Genomic DNA, 19,779 nt, shown 5'->3' with positions numbered 1-19,779 from the left:
TTTCCAATTGGCTACTGGACGTCACATATGCAAATTATCAGTAGAGTGTAGTTGTAAACTGTAAGATTACAGCCAGAGGTCTAATTGAAATGTAAAACCTTGTGGCTGTATGTGAAAGTCACTATTCATATCCTTTACAATGTATACGAACGTTTAAATGTATATATTTGTAGTATGTTATACAAAAAAATCACTACAATGTTAAAAAGATTCCCATAATGCCTGTCCCTTTACTGCAGCAGTGTTGAGTTAAGACTATACTTTCAGGGATCATTTCTATAGGTCATAACTTTGGAAATGTGCTCTAACGTGTACAGACTCACCAACCATGAGGAAGAGCTTTAGTGATTTCTCCTGAGCGTGAAGTGAGCTTATAGTGCTGCTTTATTGTAGCTACTATCTGCTTTTGATGACCGTTTCTCTTTTCCTTCATGGGAGAGTAGGAGGGAGAGATCACCAGCTGAGTGGTTGTTTTTTTGGTTTGTTAATAACAGTAAGATTGAAGTGTGTTAGTACTGCACATTTAGCCATGCAGTATCTCAATGTTATGTCTGTATTTTTGTATCTTCCTGCAATACAAATTATTCCTAATCTAAAAGTCTGCTAGTTGTTTTCAATAGTTAAGACTGCTGCTTACAAGCAAACCAGCTCATCTAAGTGTAGTCGTGGGAAATCTAGTTCATTTTGGAGATTAGTAGTGATGGGAAATCTAGTTCATTGTGGAGATTAGTTCATTCTGATTTAGTTCTGTCAGAAGATTAATTCATTTAGTTCAGTTAGATCACTGGCTCTGGAACACTGCTGAGAAAAGTGATTGGAGACATAGGGAGGTATTCAATTGGCCGTGAGTTTTTTTTGCCCCCGCGGCGTTAACAAGAAAAAAAAAAACTCTTGTGGGTTTTTAACTGCAATAGCGACCGTTTTTATTTAGCGCAGTGCGAAAACTCGTGCAATTCAATTGAAAAAGAGGGAACTCTGCCCCAGCGCGTTAATCATTGTGTGTTCGAGTTTTTAGGGGAATAAAGGGGAGTTTTAACGTGGTCATGCTTAACCCCCAAAAAAGGTTTTGCATACATTTTCATACACTAGATTGCATTACACATTGATAATATCTACATTACAGTACTTTCTTTAGCATCAATTTTTATTGAACTATTTTTTTACCATAGAATCATCGATACCATGTCAAAACACATTACTACATTCATATTTGTACTAAAAACATACATAAATATTAATGAATTAGTGATTTTATTTATTTATTTGTTTTTTATTTTTTTTAATTTAATTATTTTTTCATAAGAAAATCAACTTTTACATGTTAGGCATTAGTGATAAACATAGTTAAACAGCATATTTGCCTGTTTAACGCGCTGCTTTAAAAAACAATTGAATATCTTTTAACGCGGGTGCCTCTCGCACACCCTATACTTTCAATAGACCTTCCACTGGAGTGCGAGAGGACCGTTTCATGAAAAACAACAGTGTTAAAAATGGAATTGAATTGCGGGTAAAGTTAACCCGCTTGAAAATGATAAAAAACAGCGTTAAAATGACTTAACGTGGTCTAAAAAAAAAACCTTGCGGACAATTGAATACCCCCCATAGATCTAGTCTATTACACATACTGTAGGCATATCTACTACTATCTCATTAGGTGAGTTATAGTCCTGTTAAAATGATCAGATACGTTTAATATGTCTGATTATTTTTAATATTTTAAAAAGGACAATCACTTATGCAACAACCAGTAGTGACATGTTGAGCTCTGCAAAGTTAATTACATTTTCATTATTATTTTTTACTTCCATAATATTTAAATGAGAAATACCCAAATTCAGATTATTATAAAGAGTCACTTTTGTCAGTGATTAGAAAAAACCCAAAAAACCTTAACTTTGACCTAATACATGCCAACTCTCCCAGATCTACCCGGAATTCTGGGCATATTAGAGCCGGCATGACGCGATTGTCAGGGAATGGCGCCATGTGGCTCCGCCCTCTGTGGCGTAATTCCTGTTTTGAGTCTTTTTACTGCTGTAAAACGACCCAGATCTGGGTTTTTAGAGAACGCTTGAAAGTTTGTAGACCAGAGGAGAGTCTTATTGTGCGAGGAAGAGAATTCCATAGAGTGGGTTCAGCCTGATAAAAGTCCTGTAACCGGGAATGGGAGGATGTAATGAGGGTGGATGAGAGACGCATATTTTGTGCAGAACGGAATTGCCGAGTTGGGAGATATTTTGAGACAAGAGAGGAGATGTATGTTGGTGCAGCTTTGTTGATGGCCTTGTAGGTTAGCAAAAGTATTTTATATTGGATTCGTTAGAAATCAGGCAACCAGTGTAGAGACATACAGAGTGATTCAACAGAGGAATAACGATTTGCAAGGAAAATCAATCTTGCCGCAGCGTGCAAAATAGATTGTAGGGGTTTGAGTCTGTTTTGGGGAAGGCCAGGAAGGAGGAAATTGCAATAGTTATTGCGGGAGATGATAAGTGCTTGAATTATGGTTTTTGCAGTGTCTTGTGTTAGATATGTGCGAATTCTGGAAATGTTTTTTATAAGTATTTAACATGATTTCTATATAGAATCAATGGGGGGAACAAAGGATAGGTGTGAGTCGAGGTGTGAGTCGAGGATTACACCCAGCCAGCGAACTTGTGGGGTGGGATTTATGGTCATGTTATCAACTGAAATAGAAATGTCAGGTATGTGTCAGGAAGCCCTCCTACCAATACAACACCACCCGGAGTCTACTCTGATAGTCAGGTGTTCGCTGGAGCCCCTAGTGGTGGGGACAGACTTGGCTGCAGACTACAGAGGGTCGTGTGGCGTGTATCAGCTGCGGGGAACCCAGGAGCAGAGAATAATGGCAGGCAGCAGTTCCAACGGACGGGCCGATGTCAGGGGTCACTTGCTAGGAAGAATAGTCAGGAAATAAGCCAAGGGTCGAGGTCACGGGCAAATCAGCAGAAACAGTAGTACTAGCCAGAAGGTCAAGGGCACAGGCAAACAGGCAAATCCAGGAAACAGGCAGGGGTCATACACGGCAGAAATCAATCCAAAGGCTTAACACCAAAAGTACAGCAGTACAGCAGCAGGCAGCAACACAGGAACTGGAAGCTATAACCGGCAGGGAGGCTAAGCCCTCCCTGCCTTAAATACAGGAATAAGCCAATCGGAGCCTAGCTCTGTAATCACCCCCAGGCACTGCTAATGATCAAATTAATTAGCCCGCAGGCTTGCTAAACTACTGCGCGCGCCCGGCTGCCCTGTAATGCCGGGACGCGGCGCTGAACTGGAAAGTGTCTGGCCGTTGCTATGGCAACGGTCGGCTGGGCCCTGGAAGTGAAGTCCCGGTCGTCATAGCGACGGCCGAGACGAAGAGAGGAGGGTCGTGGCGGCTGGGCACCGCCGTGGCTCTTAACAGTATGCTCTTGTTGGTGGGTGGAAATATTATTAATTCAGTTTTAGAAAGATTAAGTTTGACTTGGCGAGAGGACATCCAATATGAAATGGCAGAAAGACAGTCAGTTACACGGGACAACACAGATGTCGAGAGATCAGGAGAGGATAGATGAATTTGGGTATCATCTGCTTAGAGATGATACTGAAATCCAAAGTAGCTTATTAGATCTCCAAGAGAAGCAGTATAGATAGAGAACAGCAGAGGACCTAGACCTGGGCCTTGCGGTACTCCAACTGATAAAGGAAGCGGAGCAGAAGTGGTTCTAGAGAAATTAACAGTGAAAGAGCGATTAGAAAGGTAGGATGAGAAGCAGGATAGACTAGTGTCTTGTAGACCTAGGGATTGCAACATTTGTATGAGAAGAGAGTGGTCAACGGTGTCAAATGCAGCCGAGAGATCCAGGAGAATTAGGGGAGAGTAATGGCGTTTAGTTTTAGCAGTGATCAGATCATTGACAACCTTGGTCAGCGCAGTCTCTGTGGAATGTTGAGAACGAAAGCCAGACTGAAGAGGATCCAACAGGTTGTTTGCAGAAGCGTGTGAGGCGAGTGTAGGCAAGTCTCTTTAGGAGCTTGGAGGGGCACGGGAGCTGAGAGATGGAACAGTAATTTGAGAGAGAGCTTGGGTCGAAATCTTGTTTTTTCAGAATAGGAAAAATCACTGTGTGCTTGTATAGTGATGGAAAGATGCTAGTAAAGAGTGAGAGATTACAGATTTTAGTTAGAGGTAAAATGAGCACAGGAGACAGGGATCTACCAATTTGCGAGGGAATAAGATCAAGAGGACAGGAGGTAGAGTAGGAAGATTAGAGAGCATAAATTTCCTCTTCATTTGTGGGGTCAAATGAAGAGAGGGTGTCAGAGGGTAGTGGGAAGGAATTGAGCTGATTGCTTGTCAAGGAAGAGGATACCATTTCTAGTCTGATCTTATCAATCTTGTCCTTGAAGTAGGAAGCAAGATCCTGGTCACTGATAGTAAGTAGATGGAGGGTTCGGGGTGGGAGGATTGAGAAGAGATTTAAATATGTTTAAAAGGTGTTTTGGGTTTGAAGCCTGAGCATAGATAAGAGATTGGAAGTATGTTTGTTTTGCAGTGTCCATTTATCTAGCAGAGTCTATAAAATGGCAGAAACTGACTGGTTGCTATGGGCAACATTTTCAGTTTATCTCTCGTGAAGGTTTAATACATCTCCCCTTCATATGTGATGGATCAAACAGAACTACAGTATATAGCATGCAGCACTCAGCAGTACACTGTGTCTTGAGCTGACAGATAAGGGAATGTATCCTGTGACTTGTGAGCTTAATGATCTAAATCAGTGGTTCCCAAACTTTCTCAGTTCAAAGCACCCTTAGGGTCACCATAATTTTTCTAAGGCATCCCTAAGCCAAAATAATTACCGGGTAGTCACGTTTTTTAAGTAGTTGGGTCAAAATAACGTAAAATGTATTTAGGCCCCTTCACCATCATATCACTGCGCCCCTTCACCATCTCACACTCTGTCTCCCTCTTTTCGCCATCTCACACTCTGTCCCTCTCTTTTTATTTTTTACTTCCATAATATGCAAATGACAAAGACCCAAATTCAGAGTATTATGAAGTGTCACTTTTTTGCCTTTTTTGCTTTTAAAATACAGCGATTTAGATAAAAAAAAAGAACAACTTACCTTTGACCTAATACATGCCAATTCTCCCAGATTTACCCGGACTTCGTGAGTCTCCCGGAATCCCGGACGACCTGCCAATTCTCTGGCATCTGCCAACTTCAATAGTGAACTGGAGATATAAGAGCCGTCATGACTTGATTCTCGCGGAATCACACCATTTTAGCCTCGTCCCCTGAGGCGTAATGCCTGTTTTGGGTCTTTTTATAACTAAAGAAAGACCCAAAACAGGTATCTTGTCACTGGGGGCAGGGCCAAAATGGCGTGATTCTTGAAGCCCCGCCCCCTCCGTCCATACCCTGCTCCAGGACATGACCAACATAAAGTTGGCAAGTATGACTAATCAGCTTCTGTCATTTTATCTAGCAGTCTATAAAACGGTAGAAACTGATTGGTTGCTATGGGCAATGTTTCCACTTTATCTGTCTTGAAGGTTTAATACATCTCCCCTGTATATATGGTGGAGGAAACAGAACTACAGTATATAGCTCTCTGTACAGCACTGCGGAATTAGTGGCGCTATATAGATAGATGATGATGAACATGATGATGAATTGGCTGAAAGCACTTTAGTGTGTACACAGGCTTATAAAGAGGATGATGTTTAATGGATTCAGTAAATTTAAATGCGGTTAGGCCAGGAGAATGAAAGTCTGACTTACTATATGTTACTTAAGTGTATTGGTATGGTATTGACCTTTTTTTTTTTATTGCTTATTTGTATCTATTTTTAGACTGCAAGTTTTTATTATTGTCTCCCTAGAAAACAAAAACATTTCAGCCTCTCTCCCCCCCCCCCCCCCCCAGAAGGCACAAGTTTTCTGTTATTTGCAAACTTTTGTTTTTAGCATAGTCTGTCCAGAATCTTAAGTAAATTGTTAAAATCGCAGTGCTAATTCACTTATTTTAGCAGATTAATGTCTATACTGAAGCTTACATGTAATACAGGGATTAATTAAATTTATTGTATGGAATATATTTCATGAAAACAAACTATAAAGTATTCTGTTATTAACTAGATCAGGGGTCAGGGAACTTTTTTTCCTTTTACCCCAAAATATATTTAGATACGCCGACGTTATGTTACCCCCTTGACTTGAAAGGAAGGAATTCATATATTATTAATTATTGGAATTCAAAATTTTATTGAATCTATTCACAATTTCTTTGAAAGCTTCAACTTCAAAACTTCAGGTTTTGAAGAAATGATGTTGCTTCATTTTTGATACGAGAGCATCAATATTTGGGCATTTTGATGTCAGAGCAATTTGGATACAGTCTTAAGCGTCCAATCGATTTCTCTGCTTTGTTTTTATGTTTGTTAGAGTGGAAATTCTTGGTCGCAAAGGTAGGTTGTTGCAAAAGGCAGCAACTTTTTGACTGCCTCATCATGTGCAATGTTGAATGCCTTTGCAGCTGTTGGCATCAAAAAATATGACAGATCTGCTTTGTTTCCAAATGCAATATGTGCTTCATTGTTGCATCGAAGCTCAAGAAGTGCCTCTGCCAACCCTTGAGGCCACTGAACTAGATTGTATTACCTAAATGTTACTATGGAGTATATATATTTTTGATTCACAGATTGTATGGTTCTGTTGACTCCTTTGGGATACATCCCCAAGTTCTAATGAAGGTGGTGTGGTTCTGAGGCTTCAATATCCCTGTCCCTTATGCTGGTTTTTGTAATACAGTAGCACTTCCACTTTTTGATTAGGCTCTGAAGGGCGCACTCTTGTGCACTTGTCGTTATGGCCAATGTTTTATGCACATATGTGTTTTGTAGTGCTGATTTCATTAATAGCTGCTATTTTTTTTTATAGTTCTGCTTCTCTTTCTAATTTTTGATTGAAAAAGCATCTTTATTTTGTAGAAAGGTGCATAAAACATACGATACATTAAAAGTGTGCTGCATCTCAGTGCAGCTGTAAGCACAATGCACCATCAAACATAATCAGACATGATTTCTAGTACAATACATGACATAAGGTAGAAGATATGGCATCCTACACTATACATCAAATACTGCACTAACCATGCATCACACAAAAAACATAACCGTTTCAAATAACCAATGGTGGTGAGAGGGGTAGGGGATCACAGGCCAAATATTTATTGAAGGGGAGATGCATATATAGGGGAGAGTGCATAATTTAAGACAAGACATTTAAAAAAAAAATTCAGACAGTGGTGGGGGAATGAGATGGATGGGGTGCGATGGGGGGAATCACAAGCCCAAAGCTTTATTGAGAAACAGACACATGGGGAAGAAGTGAAAGAGGGAGACAAATTCAATTATCTTCCTCCTCCCAGGAGTGTCAATGGTGTGTCAATGTGGATCAGCCTGTTACAGTCCTCTTCATCCTTTTCAAAAATGACGCTATTCCTGGCAAGCCATTTAGTGTCCTTAAAACAGTTCATAAGGCGCCAGGCCTACTGACTTTAGCTATTGCAGCTGATACAGCGGGTCCAACAATTAAAACAACACTTATTTCTGACTGTGCAGAGAGTAACAGATGCCATTGCCTGATGAGCATTGCAGTTGATCCTTGCCCCTGAAACTGTCTGGACAAGTGCTGTCACTGAATGCTGATTTGTACAAAAGATAGTGACGTCTATGTAGAAAACACTTGGCATGTTGTTGGTTTGGTTCCGGTGCGATGATCCTTCTAAAGAAACAAAAATGAATTTAAACCAATAAAATATACTATTAAAACAGAAAACATATTTCACCTCCTTAATCTTATGTAGTTGTAAGTGTCACTTACAAACCAGTCTGCATGGGCACATTTGTGCTTTTGATTAATGAGCATGCTCAAAGCTAAATCACTCAAGATATGTTATGCAAACTAGCATACATCTCACTCTGCATCAGTCTTTATATCTCTTGTGACCTGCCCGTTTTGCTGTAACATGTTGTTTTCAGTACTAAAAATATTGAGAAATAAAATGTAGTGAATTTGTCAGAAATATAACATCTTTCGACTAATGTGGTTACAAAGGAAAAAGAAAATCTAATTCAAGCAGGTTAAATTAACCACTTCTCCTACCAGTTAAGTAGATCACCGGGTAATTCATTAGTCTTGAAATCCTTAGAAATGTCTTGAAATCCATTTCTCTATGACAGTATTTGCTATGGACGCTACCAGTTTTATCTTCCTGATGATTGGTTACAGACAAATGGTCCCAGTTTTAATGAGGGTCGTCTTCAGTGCAATTTGTATTTGGAAAGCAACACTTTATTGCCAACTGTGAATACTTGCTCGCCTGTCTCCTCTTGTCCGCAAACCTTTTTTTCTTAGCTACAGCTGTCTTCAGCTGCTCCTGCAGTCTTTTCCACAGTTCCTGCAAATCCTACACATGCTTGTCTGCAGAAGGAACTCAAGAGACGGCATGGAAAGATGGGATGACCACCAGTTGGAAACCGTGGTTGAAGTAGAAGGTGGATACCACAGTGGAGTCCTGGACCAGGTTGTTGAGTGAAAACGCAATCAATTGGGATCAGACATTGTGGGTATCTAAGTAAAGCTCCTCAAAGAATTGGTTAGAATTCTCGGTCTGTGTGTTCAACTTGGTGCAGTACCCTATTAAAAATAGAAAATTCCAAGCAACTTGCGGATGGCCCTCCAAAACTTAGCCACAAACTGGATCCCTCTGTCACAGAAGAACTCTAAGGGAAGTCACTGTAGCCGGAAAATCTCTTTGGTGACATTTTGGGAGAATCTGACGGCTGTATTTTCAAGGCTGTGAATTATTACCTTGGGAGCTGGGGAGATCAGTGATGTAATCCTTGGAAACATGGGTCCACGGCCTCAGTCGTATATATTCAATCTACTGATCTGCACAGTCTACTCTCAATTCTTTCTGCAGTCACATGATACACTGAGCTGAGTCTTCCACCGATAAACTCTTCACTCAGCGCAGCTACACTTGTAGATATGAAAGTCAGAGCAAAGAGCTGGAGGGTCATAGATGAGGAGTGGCCTGGCAACCTCTCACCTGGAACTGAAATCTCAAGTGAGTTGATGGGGGCCAGCCAGGGCTCCAGAATCTTTCGAGATTTTGATAATGGAAAATTAATTTTAGATGCTTTTAACATTATATAGTATTATCTAAACATGGGCATAACATGAGTTTCACTAGTGTACCTACATCACATTTAGTTGACCTCTTATAGTCCACAAACATTTTGCAGCCCCTGTAGACATCAACATTTTCCCATGCAAAATTCATGTATATTGCATAAAACCTGGCACATACACACTATAATATCCCTAAAAACATTATCAATATTCTCCTGAGTTCTGCTGCTATTTCTGTTCTAACCTGCGGTCTAGACTAGCATGATAAAAACCTGCAAAATTTTCAGGTAAATTGGAAGGACAAATAGCACAATTGCCAGTTTCAGGTCTGGTGACCATTAGTATAAATATTCTACTTGCCAAATAAGCGGAAGTCAGCTTTTTGTGACAGTCAATAGCGTTTTTTCTGCAAAATATGTATGATGTAAGACAGGCAGGTTTGAAGATTTGTCATTGTGAGAAAGTTTTGAGCAACGATATGCTTGACAACACTATAAGTTCCAGGATACTTTGCTAGACACTTTTACTGAACAGTAAAGAAGAAGAAATCTCTTAGCACTGCTCTTAGATTGTCATGTACTAATTAAAACAACTCTGTTCACCATATAATGATTTGCAGCCAACATTCAAAATAATTTTTCAATATAATTTTTTTCACCACAATCACCATGCACCAATTATCTAGCAGGTTAGTTCTATTATGTGTTGTTGGAGAATCTACTACAATTTTATCTCGGTCTGTATCTTCCAGCCTACCTCTGTTCATTAACATGTCATTCATTTTCATAATCCCATGGCAGGTGGGTCCCCAGGCCATAGTTCCAAGCCAGCCCTTGACCAGTCATTTTCTGCACATGACAATCTGCTGTCGAGATGTGAAAGAGAGCCTGGTAGACATATTTAAGTCATTATAAACACTTCGGTTATTTCATGTATGCTACTCAGCTGTGATTCGTGGAGTCTCAGAACCTAAGAAATAGCTTTGTAACCCTATGTAGATTTAATATCATAATATATACTACTTGTTTTCTGGTCTCTTCATGAAATTTCCTTTGATTGTGGCATAATGTGCTTGTTGCTTTGTGGTGGCAACTTGATTCTGATGGCAAGTGTCAAATAAGTGACGTTTGTGTTGAGTAGGCTGTGGTTGATCCCCTGACTCCCTTTAATTAGGTTGATTTATCTAGGAGGCAATTACTTTTCCACACAGTGCCAGTTGGTGTTGGATCATTTTTTTCATTAACTAAATTGGTATACTCAGGTTTTCTTTATTTAAAATTAAAATTTGTCTAAAGATACGAAAATATTCAGTGTGACAAATGTGCAATATTAGAGAAAAATCATGAAGAGGGAAAATACTTTTTTTATGGCACTATATAGCCTAATATTAAGCAGTGGCTGTACTTGCTCTTTAATTTATTTTGTATACAAATGTATTGCATTTTACATTAGTTATTGCATATTTATATTTATTTTATGCTAAATGGATACATGATGATAATATTAATATCTGCAGTTTACATTGTTTTATTTGCAGTTGTGTTTTTTTTTTATATAATCAGTTTTTATTGAAATGAAACAGCGTATACAAGTGTATGCAACAACATTAGCTCAAAAATATAGCACTTTAGACTTTCCATTGCACTACAACAGGTTCACCCACGGTAATGTGAGTCTGCTTAACCCTTCTCAAAGGTGAAAATAAAATAAAATAATGTGGATATGGGGTAGAGAGATAGAAGGGGAGAGGTGGGAGGGTAGGCAAATGTCTTGTAGAATAGATGAGTAAAGAAAAAATAAATATGAATACAAATCAAAATGTGGTTTGTGCTGGTCAGAGTGTACAGCATGATAATAGGTTAATTGGCAAATTTTGACGCAGCACATATAATTGTCATATGTTTTTATCTAGATATAGATGTTGATTCAACAAATTCCCTGGGGCAAACACCATTGTTTGTAGCTTCATTGCTTGGTCTTCAAAAGATTGTCGATTTGCTTATGGAATTTCGCTCCAACCCTAACTAGTAAGTATTTAGACAAAACCTATTGTATATGACAGTAAAAAGTAATTAATGTTAATAAACACTGTTAAAGAAATGAAGTATAAAATCAACACTTGTTTTACTCTTCAGAGGGTTAAAACGGTTGTGTACTTCCCTAGGTGGGGATAGCCACATTTGAAAGAAGGGAGACCCCTGTTTCAGACAAGGGAGCCCCTTTTTATTGTCTTTTGATATCTTGTACCATTCTTGTCTGGAGACAACAGCTATTCATAAATTTATGACAATTCCTCTTTTTCAACGGTTTGCCCAACTTTAAGTTACTAAAAAAAATTAATTCCTCTATTGCACCTCGTCCTAGATATTATTGTGCATTCCAGGCTGGGGTTAGAATGGTAACTGGCCACTTTTTTTTTATGTGGCAGGTTGTTTAGTTTCCTAACTAAAAATTATTTTTGCCTTTTTATTGCTTTTTGTGATTCAGTTGCCGGCGTTGCGGCACACAGACATTGCCGATAATTACGGTAGGAATCTCCGTTCTTTTTTTACTGGCACCTCTATGAGGTGTGAAGAAAAATGAGCAGAGATGCCAGCCAAAACATTGGCACAATGTGTCTCAGGGGACGTTCCGGAGATACCTCACATCTAATTGAATTTCCCCTTAAAAGCGTTAGTAGCATAGGTGGTGGCAAGTGTGCAAATATTCAAAGTCAACCATTAAAATGAGATACCATTGTTATTGGGGGACAGTTGCAGCTGTTACTGTCCCCTTATCAACAGTTTGTCAAGCTTGTTTTAACTTTTATTTAGAAGGCGCCACAAAGGCTCAGCAGTGCCGTACAGACAAAATACAGTAAAATAGAACATAACATAACACAACATTAAAATATAGGCAAAACAGTACAATATACAGCAATGAGAAGCTGATCCAGTTGAGGTGCTGAACAAATTCAGCATCAGACATATGGGACATACAAGATAGACAGAGGACACATATGAGACATAAGGCAGAGATGACCCTGCTTGTAGAGGTAAGTCCTGGGGGCATCCGAGTCAGGGCTGCAACTAGGGCTGTGCGACAGGGGCGACTGCCCAGGGTGCAACGTTGAAGAGGGACGCAATTTAGGAATATTTTAGGTTAATTTGGTTAAAATTTAGGGCTAGGGGGGCGGCATTTGTCTTTCTCGCCCCAGGCGCTAGAATTCTAAGTTACGGCTCTGATCCGAGTACCTCCAAACATACCAGTTCTACGGGAAAGGCTGCTGCTATAGGTGAAGATCTCTACTGGTCTTGTTTTAGAAGCTTATCTAAACAGCTGTGAGCCATAACACACACACACATGTTATTTTAAAGTGTTCAGTGCTAAAGCAAATTCTTCCTTGGCAGAGTTAATGAGCCATAGCATAATATAAGAATTATATAACCTTTTCTTACATAATTTTTTTTTTATGTGAGTTTGTTTGGGTATGACCAGTTTTTTTTTGTTATAATTCTTAATCTCATGCACATCCATGTGTAACCTATTAATATAATTCAATAAAATTGTCCCAGAAGTTAATTATAAATTAATTTTGTCCCCAAAATAATTGTCAAAAGTCAATGGTGCCTCCTCTTAAGTTCTGAATGGCAAGATCGCTCAAACAGCATGTTTGAACTAACTAGCCTATCAGAAGTATTTATAAATAAAGCTTTTAACCAACCCGCCAGCAGTTTAAAACCACATCACCAGTGATTTTACATGCAAGCCTCAAACCAGCTTATAGTAAAAACCTCATCACCAAAACCAAAACACTGAAAATGGTTACTCTCTCATTGGTTTACCTCATTGTACATATATAAGTATCACTGGTGGCGTGGACCCATTAGTGGTCTCTACTACATATATTTTTACAGATATGGTTCCATAATACATATTCATACTAGTAAAACAATCTGAGTCTTCTCAATCATTGCCTTACTTATAGAATCTGCTGTTTTTGACTTACATGAAACAAAGTACTGTAATGTTAGTCACTGACAGTACATAGCACAGGTTGAGATATATTAATCTACATAACTGTTCATTTCAGTTTTTAGATACCATTTTGTACTATCTTAATTAAATTAAATGTACTCCTAGAAGAATATACATATGCAGCACACATCAAATTGTTTTGTTAACTCTGGGCATTCTGATACTATCATATAGCTAATGCAGTATGATTTCTCCAGGCGTAATCTTAACTTTGAATACCAAAATTTTAATACGTTTTACTTCCAATATCATGACAAACTGCAAGGTTTGATGTTGAATCATTGTAGATATGAGGTTGTGGTTAGAACTGCACTTTACCCTGATTAAGAGTTCTATGTGAGTATAGATTTGCAAGTTGTTCATAATGTAAAAAATAATATAAAAAGACAGTTTGCATCATCAACATTTATTTATATAGCACCAGCAGATTCCGTAGTGCTTTACAAGTGGGAGCTAACAGTAATAAAACAATACTGGGTAATACATACATAATACATAAAGAGAGGTAAGAGCAATGGTACTTGTAATTCCGACTCACATATAACCAACAAGGAGTACATAGACAAATAAATACTGATTACTAAAACAACAAACTGCTTTAAATTTCCACCTACATCAACACAGACAGACGAGAGCTCTGAACAGACCGCCATGCAGATTGCCACAAACTCCGAACATCCATCATGCACCCCTCCTATCTCCAAATCGTCATCTAGCTCCAGCGCTTGAGAGCCTGGGTTGGTTTCCACTACAACAGGGAATCCATTCCTTGGGCTTCACTGTAATAGAGTGACCATGACAATGGAGTCTCCATGTTATAGTTAAAAGCAGGCCAAAGCTGGTTAGTGCAGTGCTACTGCATCTGTGGAGGGAGATACCCCCATAGAATCAGTGCTGCTATGACTAACCTGGATCTGGTTTTCACTATAGTAAGAGGGCCATTCGCTTGAGGATTCACTGTTGTATTGGAAAGATTGTTTTTGTCAGTTTTTGACTTCTGCTCAGATGCTAAAGATTCATTAATTTAAGTCGGAACACGAACATAATCATTTAAGTCACAAAGTACAGTGCTCACTCACTTTTCATTCATCTGACATGTCTTTTGTGATTCTCTCAAAGTGCCATCTGGTGGCAGAAAAATGGATTGCTGGGAATTTCAATATTACACTTTGGTAAACACAACTTGCACCATGCACTGTTATTCCTTAAAGCACATGTAAGAATAAGAAAGCACCTGGTGTTAGGAGACAATTTATCACTTACTACATTTACTTTTTTTTAAAGAAACAAATGAATAACCTTTACTATCTTGTGCCATTTTCCAGCCGTTGTTTTGATTGGAGCACCCCTGTCCATGCTGCAGCATTTTCATGTAACCAATGGATCATGAGCAGGCTCATTGATGCAGGAGGGGACTTGCGGCTTCATGATCAGAAATGTAGAAGACCATATGACTGGGCTCTCATGGCTGGAAATGATCAAAGTGCTCAGGTTATTATAAGTAACATTTGCTCCTTATGGTGACTGCACTTATGTTTTGCATAATGTATTCCATGAGTCATTTTTTTTCACTATTGCCATATTGATCTATATATAAACAAAATGTTTATCTTGCTCCCCTTCGCAAGGTTGATTATATTTGCATAGTTAAGGGGGGATTCCAGTTGCTCAGAACTAGCCAACACCCCCTCCTCTCCCTATGAGATGCACAGCTCCGTTCCTCGTTCACTTCTACATTATAGGTTGCGTCTTCTCTCTTCCTGTGATGGGCAGTGTACAGGAAATAAAGAGAGGTAGGCAGAAGAGTTTGCCTCTGAAATCTAAACATCCTGATGGTAGAAGGTAAGTGAGGGGGAGGGCTCCTGCTGTAATAGGGGTGGAGGCTGGGTATCTAACGATGAGGGTGGGTGACAATCATTTTATAGTGAGTGGAAAATATTTATTTGTAGTTGGCAATTTATTTGTTGATTAGGACTATTTCATTTTATTATTTATTAATTTTGAATACCAATAATTTAATATTGGAGTAATCTGAGGGTAAATAGGTTAAAATATCAAATTGAAATACTAATAATTTATTTTTGAGGCTGTTTGGTGGGAAATAGGTGTATTTATTAAATGTGAGTAGCATTCATTTAATGTTAGGGCATGTTGGGGGGGGGGGTGAAGTAGGTCTAGCTGTCAATTGTGAATGCTGTTAATTTAATTTTGGTTATCATTGGGGGGAAATAAATCTAATTATTAAAAGTGAATGCTATTGATTTATAGTTGGAGCTGGTAGGAAAGAAACATTCCTGTTTATTAAATGTGAATGCTATTTATTTAATGTCAGCACTGGTTTCAGGTAGGGAGACCTAACTATTAAACGTAGGTGCTATTGATTTTAACGTTGGGGAAGGGAGGTCTAAATGGTTCACTCACTGTTAGACTTTGGAAAAAAGGGATAGGTGCATAAAATATGCAAACGGGGCCCCGCCATTCCACGATCCAAAAAAGAAGAAACGGAGCTTAGAACACGGACAACAACAGGTAGTGGAGGCCTCAAGAACTGTTAGGAGAGATCAGCACAGTCTACTAACTGTCCTGATTCTGGTGGTGTATTCTGAATTTTTATTGACTGTCCCGCTCAATCAGGACTATTTCTTGACTGCAAGGATAGTTGGGCGATGTGTCCCACTTTACAAGACTGCTAGTTAAGGGCCAGCTGTGTGCACTACTATTAGATGCAAGCAGCTCACCCTTAATAAGTGGTACAGTATGGGATAAATCCTGACTGAGTGGGACAGTCACACAAAATTGGGACTGCCCCACCAGAATGAGAACAGTTGGCTGCCATTGCCCATGTATTTGAAGGAGATGGGAAGAGTTGGAGATTAGCCTAGCACTGGCTCAAATGATAGCCACATCCCTTACATACACTCTGGCAGTGACATGGAACCCCCCCTCTGAATATCCTGCATTTGCCCCCGAGAGTGTGTTTTTAGGGGTCAGATGATCGTGTCTGCTCATTTTAGTGCCACCAGAGATTGCTTGATTGGCATCATTGTAAAAGAAGTAAGTGTTTGCCAATCACTGGCTTTATTTTAATGACTTTATGTAACATATTTTAGTTTTAGGTATTTCTACATAAGGGTAGTTTGTGGATGATATGTGTATTCTGGCAATCCAGGCCGTTGCAATGAAAGTATGGAGACTAAAAACAAAATGTTGAAAAATATCTTGTAAAAAGCAAAATGGCCACATTTGTTACTGGCTCCCATAAAATACTGAAACAATGAAGGAAGCACACATATATTCTTTCCTCATAAATAGGAGATATTGGAAAACATAACATATAAATTATAATCTTTCTTAATAAATATCCATACCATAGGGACAAAAATAACTACTCAGTTGCTTATGTTTCCTATGTGATATGGTCATTAAGGAGAGGAGTATGGAATTGCATCAATAACTACAAACCTTTTTTAATGTTATTGGCCAAAAACAGCAGGTTGGTCTTCCTTTGGAAACATGACTTGTTAAAAAAAAAATACTAACGAACTAGCAAAATTTGGTTATATTTATTTAGTTTTCCAACCAAATAAAGAAAAAGCCAAAAATGTTTAAATATTTGTCCTGACACCCCTCCAGTAGACATGGGGTTGTCTGATGATTTTAGATCTACTCATTTATGTCAGTTACGATTATGTCACATCACTGTGTTGGGAGCTTTCATACATAGACAGGGGGCTGTCTATTACTATTCTTGGTCAGAGGAGTAATTAACTACACAGTGTAGAAAGTCACTTTCCAATGGCCCAGTCAATTCCATCCCCGATTGCCTGGCTTAGTGCCCAGATTGGACACCCTGTTAGCCGAGTCCTCATTTAATTGTTGAATGTACTAGTGTGAGCATACCACCCTCAGCTGGGATGGCAGTTACCCTCTGTGGAATTCAACTCACTCGGGTAGACCAGAATATATCCAAAATAAGACTTTATTATGACAACACAAGAAGTTCACAAGTTACGGGGTAAATGGTAGCATGTATCCTCCAGCAGCCTCTTGCAGTCAGCACTCCAAAGTAATAATCTCGGTCTCTTTCAGAGTCTTATCCTCCCGCAATATTACCATTACCGATTAGCAAAACAGTTATGGTATCGCCCAGCCTGGGTTACTGGCTCACATCGACCCTGTCCTGGTAGGCTTTTTCCAGCGGCACCACGATGCCTGACCCAGAATCCTTTTCGCTGATGTCTTGTACACCAGGATCCTCCAAGCTAGAATAGCTCCCCTGGCATTCTCCTCTTCCGATATTCTTCGCTGTATACACAGGAAGTAGGGTCAAATGTTTCAAACCTCACCCTTACAGCAGGGGTCTCTCAGTGGACACATTAGCTGTTAGACATACAATCCCTGCTACCTTGATTATACAATGGAATGGCTTGACTCAATTAGCTATTTTGGCTGGATACACTAAACATGGGGTTACAATATTACAGCAGGAAATGACACTGCACGCTTACATGAAACAATAAGACTTTTGACACATTGTATCAGCAGTGTTATGCCATCTGAATCTGATACATTTTGATACAATAACATTTATATTGATACATAATGGTACATTTCCCAATGCTATTTCAGCCAATGTATTACTGTGTAGGCACATTGCATATCATTTAGAAGTTCTAACCTCATTTCCTCTCCGATTACCTGGTGACCTAGCTAATTAACATGGGCTGCCAGCCAGTTAACTCAGACATTGTTCTGATTACAAACCAAATCTAAGCTACACTCATAGCAATGGACATGGTCATTACATTAGCTAACACAAGCAAAATTACTGCTGCTGTCCTGTTATTTTCAATAATATTCTTTATAATTATACTACATACAATATTGCAGGTAATAGCAAGGGCAAAATGTACCTAATAACATGAATAATACACATAATACACCAATGCTCTGGTGATTATTCTTAGACTGAGCCAAGGATTAAAAAGTACATTAAACCGTGAGAAATGGGTGATGAATGCAAAGTTCTCAGTCCAGTAGCACACCGTTTCCTCACAACTAGTTTGCGTCCTAGTCAAGATATTGGTTAATCTTCCTCTTAACTTGACTTTTGTCAAGAGAAGAGAACATGGTAAACATTGTCAATTAGTGCCTATATGTAATGACCTTCATGATCTTTTTATTTTCAGGGTTTTACTTAGCTTAACCAGCATATTTATACTAAAAATGGAAATCATCTAGTAAAGTATGTAATTAAGGAAGTATTTCAATACTAGATACCACCAGAAAAAAACATGTAAGCTGACTTTACAGCTAAGTTGATGATTAAACAGTTAGCTATTTGTAGACAGATGCCCTCACATTCTTTATCCTCCATAGACACCCCCCCCCCCCACTCCTCCAAGTTAACTTCCCACTGCTATATTGTACAAATGGGTTGAGTATGTTTTCAGCAGACCATAGCCCAATGAGATAACAATCAGACAGAAATATCTTGTAAAGTCAATATGTACAGTTTACATTACTGGAAGCAGTTTGTGGTCCCTATCAATGGAGTCAATATAGTGATTAATCTGTAAATATCAAGAGTTCTTGTACAATGATTGAAATGCATTTTGCACATTAAGTGACAGAAGCATAGTAGGGTGCCATTTTGTTTACACAAATGTAGTAGATGAGCTTCCCACATGTTACCTTGTGTCTTACGCCTCAGGACAAACCCTGTTAGGTCTTTTTGACATAAGCCCAGCAGCCTGTATTAAAAGTTAGAGGCTAACAATTTCAAATTATTATCAGTAAGGCGCTGGACTTTCCCCAGTTAAATATGTCCTTCACTTGTCAAGGCACCATGAAGAAATGTGCCAGTAATGATTGCAGAAAGCTATCACCCATTTATGAGGGAATTGAACATATTGGCTGTGAGGGGAACCAAAAGATAAGAAAAGTTACAGTAGCATAGTGCTGAAAAAAATCACCAGGGCCATTGGGAATATTTAAGAATTTGATTACTGAGTGCACCTCTACAATGATGATTTCAGCCACTTATATGTCCTTGAACAAGCCACCTTCTTTCATTGCTTAATGGTCCAGTTCTGGCACTCACGTAGCCATTGTAGGCAAGTTTGTATATTCCCCCTATTCCCCCACACAAACATGGGGGAATATTACTAGTTATGTTAGATAGGTGTGTATTGTGAGTAAATGCAGATAATGATAGATATGGGAAGCTCGATGGCTAAGTGCTTAGTACCACTGGGGTCATGAGTTTGAATCCTGACCCGTGCCTTATCTGTGTGGAGTTTGTATGTTCTCCCTGTGTTTGTGTGGGGGAATATACAAACTTGCTGTTATGTTCTTGCCCTTAGATTTGCCCTCATTCAAGATGGCCGTGATTGCCTCATGAAGTTTCCATTTTGGATGTCTGATATGAACTTGCTCTTACAATAGCCCTTATCCAAGATGGCCAGAACTGTCTCAGGAAGATTCCATCTTGGATCTCATTTCCTGTTTGGACCTAGAAAAGGCACTTTCTGTTATGCAGCCTTTGCTC

The 19,779-nt window shown here is 39.0% G+C and overlaps 1 protein-coding gene and 1 non-coding gene across 8 annotated transcripts in view; both read left to right on the top strand.

Moving 5' to 3' along the window:
- TEX14 (testis expressed 14, intercellular bridge forming factor) overlaps positions 1–19,779 on the top strand; it is a 427,022-nt gene that overhangs the window by 53,350 nt on the left and 353,893 nt on the right. For all 7 annotated transcript variants that reach the window (XR_012688029.1, XM_075195065.1, XM_075195067.1 and 4 more), the window contains 2 exons: positions 11,125–11,239; positions 14,555–14,720. Coding sequence is in view for 6 of the 7 variants with exons in the window: in XM_075195065.1 (XP_075051166.1) it covers positions 11,125–11,239; positions 14,555–14,720 (281 nt within the window). In the remaining variant the exon portion in view is untranslated. The remainder of the gene's footprint in view (positions 1–11,124; positions 11,240–14,554; positions 14,721–19,779) is intronic.
- LOC142142049 (small nucleolar RNA U3) lies at positions 252–469 on the top strand. The gene has a single exon (XR_012688994.1). It is a non-coding gene; the product is annotated as a small nucleolar RNA U3 (small nucleolar RNA).

The sequence above is a fragment of the Mixophyes fleayi genome, chromosome 2 (genome assembly GCF_038048845.1).
Source record: "Mixophyes fleayi isolate aMixFle1 chromosome 2, aMixFle1.hap1, whole genome shotgun sequence".
NCBI lineage: Eukaryota > Metazoa > Chordata > Amphibia > Anura > Limnodynastidae > Mixophyes > Mixophyes fleayi.
This window is presented reverse-complemented; position numbering and strand designations above follow the sequence as displayed.